Below are 10,798 nucleotides of genomic sequence, written 5' to 3' on the forward strand. Positions count from 1 at the left end.
TGAAAAAATTATATTTAGGGACTGATTTCTTAATAAAAACTAATTTAGAGATAATTTTTTTTAACCAAAACTTTGATATTTAATATTATTTAATATTAGTGACTAATTTAGATATTAATTTATAATAAAAGTTATTTTAGCTACAAATTTAAAACCAACTATAATTTTTTGAAACTAATTTAGTTATTAATAATTTTTATCTAAATTGGTCACTAAATATTTGATAACTAAATTTTGTCATTATTCAATGATTGTTTTTAATATTTCTACTAATAAAGAAAAGAGTTTACTCAAAATAATATAGTGTGCTAGACAATATGTTTTTAGCATCAATCTATATTGAGATTTGATCTCTCCAATGAAAAAAAGAAATATCATCACAGTGGAGATTGACAAAACTTATTGAAGTGGAAACATGTCTAACAAAAATCTTTAGCAAATTATTATATGTGGTTATGTCACAATCTTTGTTAACCTCACTTGTCTTTAGAGATTACAATGGATGTTTTTTCTTTTAAATTATAGAGACTAACAATTTCTTTTTAAAAGTTACTAAGCAAAAAACAAATTTATTTCAAATTATAGTAACAAGAAACAATCAGATCTATTCTTATTTACAAATTTTAGAACTTTTGTTATCGTTTTATCCTTTTCAGATGTCTCTATCATGTCATTTATTTTATCTTATATTTCTTATTGTGTTCCCTCTTTTTGTTAATTGACATTATTGTGAAAATAACATTCTTGGTCTAAATTAAACGAAAAGTTTGGTTGAGTTGGTGGAATTTCAATTAAATATAGCCAATAATGTTAGCTAGGGTGTGTCACCACATTCTTAATGCACAAAATCATGTAATTCAATAACAAAGTCAACTTATCAAGTTATCTTGTAGTTGATAAGAAAAAAGAGGGGACATTTTCACATGACTGGTTATTAATTATTAGTAAGGATTAAAAATAAATGAATAATTGAAGTTTTCATACATATCCACTTTTTTATGTCACTTGTACACTAGTACAAAATATACTTTTAAACTCGCACAAATAGACCTCTTTTTATACAAAACCGCTGCCTATTCAGACACGGTGGCAGTTTCGTAATTAACGAGACCTTATAGGCCTCGGTTCAGACGAGACCGATGCCAAAAAGAGATATCACTTCGGTTATGAAGGCAACCGGTGCCTAATTATCAGTGTCTGACGCAGTTTCTGACGCGGTTAAGAGAAACCCGAAGTGAAAGAAATATACGGCATCGGTTGGTAGGAAGGACCGAGGCATAAGCCTCTACTGCTCAGACCCGAGGCATAAGCCTCTACTGCTCAGACCCGAGGCATATAAGCCTCTCTTTTTTTCCCCAAAATTTTCCCCAAGTTAACCTAGCTCCCTCCGCACTCTCGCCTCCCCTGGCTCTCCCTCCCTCCCTCCCTCCCTCCCCTGGCCCTCCCTCCCTCCCTCCCCTGGCCCTCCCTCCCTCCCTCCCCTGGCTCTCGCCTCCCCTCCCCTCCCCTCCCCTCGCTCTCGCCTCCCCTGGCTCTCGCCTCCCTCCCAGGCTCTCGCCTCCTCTCGCTCTTGGATTCTCCTCTCGCTCTCGCTTCTTCCTTACCTTACCCCCACGAACCTCCCACAACTAAACCACACCACGCCACTGCCAGCCCCAGATCTGCCACCGTTTCCGTAAAGAGCACGCGATGAAGAGGAAGGAGAGGCATCGCGTAGTCGGCGGCGGCGGAGGAAGAGCAGCGCGCGACAGAGGAGTGGACAATCTCCGATGAGATGCGGCGGCTGGAGGAGAATATCGGCATGGCGGTGGCGGATGCGGAGGGCGCGGCGGAGGAGGAGAAGCGACGGAGGCAGCGACGATTGAGGTGGCGGAGGAGGAAGCGACAGTGATGAGAATGCTGGGATTGAGGCTCTGTAACGGAGAAGAACGGTGCGGGGATGGGGGCCTTGTGGCGGAGGCGGATGCAGAGGGCGCGGGGGCGAATGCGGAGGGCGCGGAGGCGAATGCAGAGGATGTGGCGGAGGAGGAGGAGAAGCGACAGAGGCAGCGGTGATGGCGGAGGCGGATGCGGCGATTGAGGTGGCGGAGGCGAATCCAAAAGCTTTTTTTTCCAGATTTCATTTCTTTTTGTTTTGAATTGAATCTGAGTTCATTTTGAATTGAATCTGAGTTCACATCGAAGATTTGATTTTGTTTTGATTTGTTTGGTTCCTTTGTTAAATTGAATCTGACTTTACTTGTTAAATTGATTTGTTGAATTGAATCTGAGAAGGATCCTTTGTACCAAAAAATTTGTTTTGTCTGCCATTGAAGCGTGATTTAAGCTTGTTTGGTTTGGTTTGTTTGTGAAATTTTTTTGTCAAGAAGCTTGAGGCACCAAAATGATAGGAATGGCTAAAGAAGAAGAAAAAAAAATAAAAAAAGGACCCTACTGCCTCGGTTCAGGCTCCAACCGAGGCAGTAAAGGGAGTGAAACGATTTCGGTTATTAGAACCGAGGCCTAATGGTATCATTATATGTCCCGTTTTAAAACCGAGGCATAAAGTACACCGCTTTTTACCTCGCCTGAATATGTCTCGGTTCAGGAACCGGTGCCTATCAGCAAAAATAACCGGTGTCATTTCTCTTAACTGTACTAGTGGTACTAAAACCAATCGACACTTCAGAATGCATGCATGGCACACGAAAAGAGATTTGTGTGCACAGGTAGAAAGTGAGAGGCCATTACAAAATAAAGTTTACGCAAAACCTTGTGTTTTGCAATGAAATTAAGTTCTGGATTGGAAAGCTCTCGATGAAGGCTGTTGTTTTTTCTTTTACTGGGTTTTGACAAGGAATATCAGTTTGCAAAGCTGTGAAATGCATGTTTTAATACTTATTATATCAAAAGTAGTGCCTATTTGAAAGACACATATAGATTAACTTCAATTCATTTTTGAAGTAATTTTTTTATTTATTAAATAAATAGGTTGAAAAGTTTTAATCTTAAAAGTTCTCCACGTAAATTAGGTTAAGTTCATCGGTAAAGGATGTTTAGATTCACTATAACATTAAATAATATTTTAATTAACTTTTAGATATCTTAATTGCATGAGATATTTGGTGAATTGAAACGAACGAAATAGAAGGGAATGAACCAATTAAACATACAAACAAAACACAGATTAAAAGGGAAAACACATAACCATGGATGTGAATCAAGTTATGAACGTGAGTGGAAAAAAAAAGTGAGAATCAAATGGACGAGTGGAATTGATAGATGAAGCCATGCTACTTGGGAATAATGTCAAGATTAGTGAAGAAAAGTCGTCACTTGATTTAAACACTCAAGATAAGACCTAGGAGAGAGGTTGGGCACTCTCCTGTCTCATAGAAAAGTGCAAAGAAATTATCAATTCAATATTATCAAATCTGTTTCACAAAGAAAGACAATCCCTAATTATAATGGAGGGTCAACTGACCTAAAATTAGGTCACACTAAGCAAGGTTTAACTATTAATTAATATGTACTAATAGAAGAAAAGTAAAACAATACGTGCTACCCTTATAGAACGCGTACACGCTCGTTGGGAGTCATTCTCAAAGTTGGGCATCACTTCTGGCATAGGAAAACAATTGGCCACTGGCTTCGGCCTCGTCGAGCGCCCTTTTGTCATTGCGAGACGTCGCCATTGGCCACCACTTATTCTACAACTTCTTGTTAGCCACTAACATGGATGGCGTTCGGTGCAAATTCTCCACACTAGGTGTGAATTGCCTCTACAACTATTGCATTGGGTGTCACTCCCTTTCATGTGCTTCCTTCAATGATGTTAAACCAATCTTTTGGACTTGATTAGGCTCTCATGAGTCCAACTCAACCCAACCTAACTTGGACTCACCTTAATCTTGCATCACTTATAAGCTTAGTTTGCGTTAGCATTTGTTAACTTAGATTCAACTTGATTTATACTCAACATAACATTGACTTAACCATGATCCAACTTGACCAAACATGACTTGAGCTCAACATGGTTCAAATCATCCTAACATGAGCCTAACACAAACTAATTTATACTTGCGCTAACAAATTCTTGCTTGAATTTGACCAAAACCTAACTCAACCTTCCGTGAATAAGGTTGAACCTGATTTGAGCTTACTCAACTTAGTATAACTTGAACTCAACTTTACTTGGTCTAACCTCAAATCAAGCTAATTTGACCCAACCTTGCTTTAGCTTAATTTGGATAACCCAACTAAGGCCAAAAAAAAACTGACTCAACTTGACCTAATATCTTATTGCTCAATGTTGGTCTAACCTAGGTCAGGTTTATCTTAACCCAATCTAACATAGGTTAATCTAGATATAGCCCAATAATGGCCCGACTCAACTTAACACAACATGAGCCCAACCTAACTTGACTTGGACTTGACTTGGACTTGACCTAATATTACCATACTGAATTAGGCCTTATGTAGCTTGACCTAGACCTGGTCTAACTCCACATGACTTAAGCCTAGCTTGACATGGCCTACTATAGTCCACTTTGACTTAACCTAACCTGAGTCGAGTTCATCCCAACCCAAACTAGGCTTATCTCAACCTAACTCAAGGTTAACTTAAGTCTAACCTAACTTAGCTTGACTTGAACTTTACCTTACTCAACCTAACAATGACTCAATTTAACTCAACTTAACCTGAACCAATCTCGACCAACTTAACAAGGTCCTAACCCGACTTGACCTAACCTAATCTGATTTGACTTGACTTAGTCCACTTTGACCAGTTTGACTTGACTTAACTTGACCATTTGTAGAATTGAGTTTATATTTGCATTGTATAAATGCATTTCATGTGTATAAATATTATTTTAGGTCAATATTTTTCATTTTTATTCATAAATGACTATTAATTATGATTATTTTGACCTCATTTTGTGTTGACTTTTTAGTTCAGTAAACTATTTTTATTTGTGGCTTGATATTATGATATTTTTGTACTTTATCCACATGAAGTTTTAAAATTATGTAATACAATTGTTGGAAGTCCCACATTAACTAGAGAAAAGACCAATTTAAAATATATATAAGTGGGTGCAAACCTTACCTTACAAGTCAATTTTGTGAGGGTTGAGTTAAGTTTAAAGTGCACTTCTTAACTAGGCTTAAAGTCCTCTAGGGTTTCTTTCCATCTTAATTAGTTTAATACATGGATAATTTATACATTGTTAAAAGTGAACTTTAAGCCTAAATCAACCCTAGAGAACCGGTTTATAAGATGAGATTTGCACACACCTATATATTATAAATTAGTCTTATCTCTAGTCGATGTGAGACTTCAAACATAAATAACAGTGTAAAAAGTATAATAATTATAAAAATAATCAAAAAAATTATTTTAATAAATATCAATTTTCATTTTACTACTAATTTATACTAATTTTCCTTTTTAGTTTCACTCATCTTTTAAATTAAAATAACTATGTTGTCTTTTATTTTAGATATTAAAATAAATTTAACTGCTTTTCAATTTAAATTAATGTTTATATATAGTAAGAAAAGGACACACATATATTTTCACTAATAATAATAATAAAATATTCATGAAAACGGTTACATTAAATGCTTGTAGATATGGTTTTAGTCTTTTAAATATCTTGCTTTTGGTCGTTACAAATTTCTGTTTGACTTTTGTTTCTTGCAACTCTTATTTTATTTTATCCTTCATAATTTATTTTAGTCTTTTCAATAAATATATCCTTTTAGTTTAATTCCTGTTATATTTATGAGAATAAATAATTTACATAAAACGATCAAAAATGAATATTTCAAATGGATTAAAACAATATAAAATTCAAACTTTTTTTACAGAAATCAAAAGTAAAAAAAAATTTAAGGAAAACATATTGAATAGAATTATATTTCAAATACAAAAACATGTGCATTTTAGATATACACATCTATCCAACTAAGTTGACCTGTAAACAATTGATCAAACTTAACCATCGGGGTTGCATAGAACAAACTCAAGAAGGAGAAAGTCATCCAAATGCAGATTACAAAACGTAAATAATGAACAAAAGAAGATCTTTTAGATGTTGTGAACATCTTCATGTTTGTCTTAAATATATTGACCACACTACATAGTGTAAACCATCCTCATTACAGTCTCAATATGGGAAACATCATGCAGACCTTTTCTCATTACAGTAAACTCTTTTAAACAAAACCAGTTATAATAAAAAATGAAAGGTAGATGTTTTCATATAATGCCATGACTCTTCAAGAAACATAAAATATAGAAATGCATCACATCTACAACATACAAATCATATTGAAATAAATGTATATATTGTCAATTAATGACCCATCAAAGGATGTGAAAATGTTTCTCCAAGCCTCTAAACCTTACCATAGAAAGATTAAACTCTATATGGAACTGAAAAATAGAGGCAGATTATAAATTCTAACTAAGCAAAGCTAAACTAATAGAAGTTAGAAAACCACAACATTGCTCAATTTCTGAGTTGCTGCCTAATGCTCTCAACCCTCCTTGAACAGGGTCTGGGAGGAATTTCATGACTTTGTTCATCAACTTTCAAGTTGCCACTGTCATGGACATCTGAATTGCCATATATTGTTGTAAGACTTTCATTTGTGACCTGTCCTTCACAAACTGGACATTGTTTTGCCTTTGCATAAGTACATGTCAATGGCAAGTTGTGAAAGCAAGGCCAACAAAACAAGTGACCACAACAAGTCAAAACAGGATCCTTTGCCCTCTTCAGGCACACATTACAGTGAAACAACTTTGCAGGAAAACCTTCACCTTCATTGTTTCTCAATCCCAGTGCATCAGCAACCAAATAACTAGCCTTTCTTTTACCCTCTGTCTCTTGTATAATTTCTCCTTCAAAATCACCATCAGGCACCGTTTCTTCATCTTGAAGATGAGCAACTGTCACCACTTCTCCATCCTCCTTAACTATCTGAATCGGAGCATGACTCAGTCGTCGCCTCTGACGTTGCCTTGCCCTAAAAGCTGCACCTTCTAGCCTTCTCAGTCGCTCTTTTATTCCATCCAAATCTTCATTCAGATCAACCTCCATTGCAAACTTCAATCATGTGCACTCACCTTAATCATTTCAATTGCATCAATCTCCTATAACACAATATTCTAAACCAATATAGAATGAATGATAATCAAGAACACAAACAATATCGAATGGCAATCAAGAACGCAAACAATATCAAATAATTTCAAACATAAAATTCATAACGTTCAATGACACCACTGATAAGATCTATCACTCTTTCTTTTATATATTTTAGTTTCTGTCTGATTCACTCTTGCTTCCACTCGTGTACTTTTGAACAGGTGCTCGTTCTTCTTTTCCCCTTTTGTAATAAAACCCTAAAATTCGAACGAATGGAAAACAAACAAAAAATGTACAGAAACCATGGTAGATTAAAACCCCTATTACAGTAAACCATGCACGTAGAAAGAATTCCACAATGAAAGAGAAAACTGGTTCGACGAAAGAGTAGAGAAATTACCTAAAACGTTAATATGCCATGAACAAGGTGGTTGTGATTGATCTAAGTTTGTTAGATCAAAATTGGCGTAAGGTAATGAATAAAATCATAAATGAATGGGAACATAAAGTTGAACTGCGTGATGCTGAAAAAGAAAAATGTCGTGTTGCGATAGGAGTACGAGAAATAGGGTTTGGGGATCGGATGTGTCCACCACATAAAGTTTTAGGAAAATGATACTTGATCAACAGAATTTGACAACATTTTGACACGGGACATGTGTCAAAATGGTAGTGGTCCACGTGGAAAATGATTTGAGAATTTTTAATGATGTGGAAAGAGAGTCTACAGAGAGGTTTGAAATTTCGGGGTTTCATTTTCAGTTTTCACATTTTGAATTTGGGACATTGGTAGAGAGAGAAGAGAAGCTTGAGAGAGAGCGAAAACCCTAGAGTGAGAGTGCGTCTTCCTCCAACCAGCCACAAGTGCCGCCGGAGTCCGTCTTCTTCCACCCAGCCAGCCAGTTTCAATTCAGGGTCGCCGCAGCTCCGGTGTTGGCAGACGAAACGAAGACGACATCGTCTTCCCTCCGCCCAGCCAACTAAGGGCGCATTTAATCTCGATTCCTCCCACCCGCTTCCTTCCCTGTGTCGGAGCCTTGCGGTGGCTGCCGGAGTGTCGTCGGACCCTTTCAAGGTATGGTTTAGTGTGGGTTGAAGTTGTGTAGAAGATTTAGTGGTTGATGGCATTTTTGGGTGGAAAGTATGAAGTTTTTTTCTAATTTTTTTGACCATTTACTGGTTTAGTTCTTTTGACACAATTATTATGCCATTTATATACAATTCCATGTCCAATGAACCATTTTTTGTAAAACTCATGGTGCAGAAACTGCAATAGTAGCAAAGACAAAATAAGTGAGGACTTCAGCCAAATGTTTTGCACAACCAAGTCAACTACGTTGCAGGTACAACACTTGCACACTCCAAGCCAACCAAACTTGTAAGTTTTTAATGCTTATTTCTGCAAATAAAAAATTTTATTGTTTCATTGATATGTTAAATAACATTATTTGTATTTTGGACTTTGTTTGATGTCGATATGATTGTGGAGTTATTGTTTTGAAATTTATGAAGTTGTGGGATGTCGCTGAGGAATACGAAAGCAACACAATGCCCACCTATAGAAATGTAAGGTATAAAAATTTTCATTTTTGGGAGCTTTGATAGAAGATGTTGCATTTTATTGATATATTGTGCATTTATCTCTTTGCAGGAGGAACAGCAACAGGTTAGGGAGAAATATGTTTGTGATTGGATCTTGGATGTGGACAATGTGCGGAGGGATGAAGTATTGCAAGATTAAGGCCTTATGTAGATATCGTTGAATACGAATTTTTGCAATGTGATTGATGTTTTGTTTACAACTTTTTGAATATGTATTGATGAGGTCTAAATATACATATTTTTTGTTAGAAACGTTCAAAGAAATGTATTGATTACATTTATTGATAATCAAATTTAAAGATGAGAATGATCATTGTTTACGATGTATGTACTGTAGTCCCTATAAAATTTGGATGTCATTATTTAGGAAATTTTGTATGTATAGGGTTCTATGTAGAAGTAGAATAAATGATGAACTGTGCATTAAGTATGAACAAAAGAATTGTGCAAAGGAAACAATATTTGTAAAACTCATGGTGCAGAAACAACTTTGGTAACAAAGGAAAAATAAGTGGACACTTCAGGCAAAGTTTTTGCACAGCGAGATCAACTATGACAATGACATTCATTTTGAAGTTTCAATTTCTTCCTTAGCAATATTTAAACATAAAAGTGTTGTTAAGACCATTATTATGACATTTATATACAATTTCATGTCCAAGAAAATAATATTTGTAAAACTCATGTGCAGAAACAGTTTTTGTAACAAAAGCAAAATAACTGGGGATTTCAGGCAAAGGTTTTGCACAACGAGGTCAACTATGAAACTGATATTCATTTTCAAGTTTCAATTTCTTCCTTAACAATATTTGAACATAAAAGTGATGTTGAGACCTTTATTATGACATTTGTATACAATTCCATGTCCAAGGAAACAATATTTGTAAAACTCATGGTGCAAAAACAACTTTGGTAGCAAAGACAAAATAAGTGGGGACTTCAGACAAAGATTTTGCATAACCAGGTCAACTATGAAAATGACATTCAATTTGAAGTTTCAATTTCTTCCTTAACAATATTTGAACATAAAAGTGTTGTTGAGACCATTATTATGACATTTATATACAATTCCATGTCCAAGGAAACAATATTTGTAAAACTCATGTGTAGAAACAACCACTAGTACAAAATGTGCTTTTAAACTCGCACAATAGACCTCTCTTTACACCAAACCGCTGTCTATTCAGACACGGTGGCAGTTTCATAATTAATGAGACCTTATAGGCCTCGGTTCAGACTAGATCGGTGCCAAAAAGGGCTACCACTTCGGTTGTGAAAGCAACCGGTGCCTAATTAGTGGTTTTTTACACGGTTTCTGACGCGATTAAGAGAAACCCGAGGTGGAAGGGGTATATTGCATCGGTTGGTAGGAAGGACTGAGGCGTATAAGCCTCTACTACCTCAGGCCCAAGAAGGACTAAGGCATATAAGCCTCTATTTCCCAAAATTTTCCCCAAATTGAACGAAAACCTAGCCCCCTCGCTCTCGCCTCCCTCCCCTCGGTCTCGCCTCCCTCCCCTCGATCTCGCCTCCCTCGTTGTCGCCTCCCTCGCTGTCGCCTTCCTCCCCTCGGTCTCGCCTCCCTCGCTGTCGCCTCCCTCGCTCCGTCGCTCTCTCGGTCTCGCTCTCTTGCTTCGTCTCTCTCTCGGTCTCACTCTCTCGCTCCGTCGCTCTCTCGGTCTCGCTCTGAAGACTACTGCTCCAAAATCTCCTGCGAGTGCGTCGCCTCTGGAGGGAAGAGCAAGCGGTGGTGGTGCGTCAATGGTGGCGGCGGTGATAGTGGTGGTGGTGGTGGTCAGATTAGGGTTTTTCTGATGTTGATGGTGGTGGTGCGAATTAGGGTTTGATGACGGCGGAGGAGAAGGAGAAGCGGCGGAGGCAAATGCGGAGGGCGGAGGAACGATGCTCATGAGCGCCCCTTCTGGTAGCTGCTTCGGGTTTCAGGCAGCTGTGACCGTCGCTGGAGAGCTTTTGACCGTAGCTGCTTTGGGTTTTGCATTTGGTTTCAGTAGAGTTTTGCATCAGTTGAGTTTTGCATTTTGTTGAATTGAATCTGA

The 10,798-nt window shown here is 37.2% G+C and overlaps 1 protein-coding gene across 1 annotated transcript; it reads right to left on the minus strand.

Annotated features, from left to right (window-relative positions):
• Positions 1–6,375: 6,375 nt before the first annotated feature.
• LOC108333776 (E3 ubiquitin-protein ligase RMA3) lies at positions 6,376–7,681 on the minus strand. Its single transcript, XM_017569249.2, has 2 exons — positions 7,540–7,681; positions 6,376–7,117 (listed from the first exon to the last, which is right to left on the minus strand). Exon 2 carries the CDS (start codon positions 7,089–7,091, stop codon positions 6,498–6,500), a length of 594 nt encoding a protein of 197 aa, XP_017424738.1. The 5' UTR covers positions 7,092–7,117; positions 7,540–7,681; the 3' UTR covers positions 6,376–6,497.
• Positions 7,682–10,798: the final 3,117 nt, after the last annotated feature.

The sequence above is a fragment of the Vigna angularis genome, chromosome 11, assembly GCF_016808095.1.
Source record: "Vigna angularis cultivar LongXiaoDou No.4 chromosome 11, ASM1680809v1, whole genome shotgun sequence".
Lineage (NCBI taxonomy): Eukaryota > Viridiplantae > Streptophyta > Magnoliopsida > Fabales > Fabaceae > Vigna > Vigna angularis.

Excerpts from the sequence above, each read along its gene's own strand:
- LOC108333776 (XM_017569249.2), bottom strand. The coding sequence starts at position 7,091 with ATGGAGGTTGATCTGAATGAAGATTTGGATGGAATAAAAGAGCGACTG.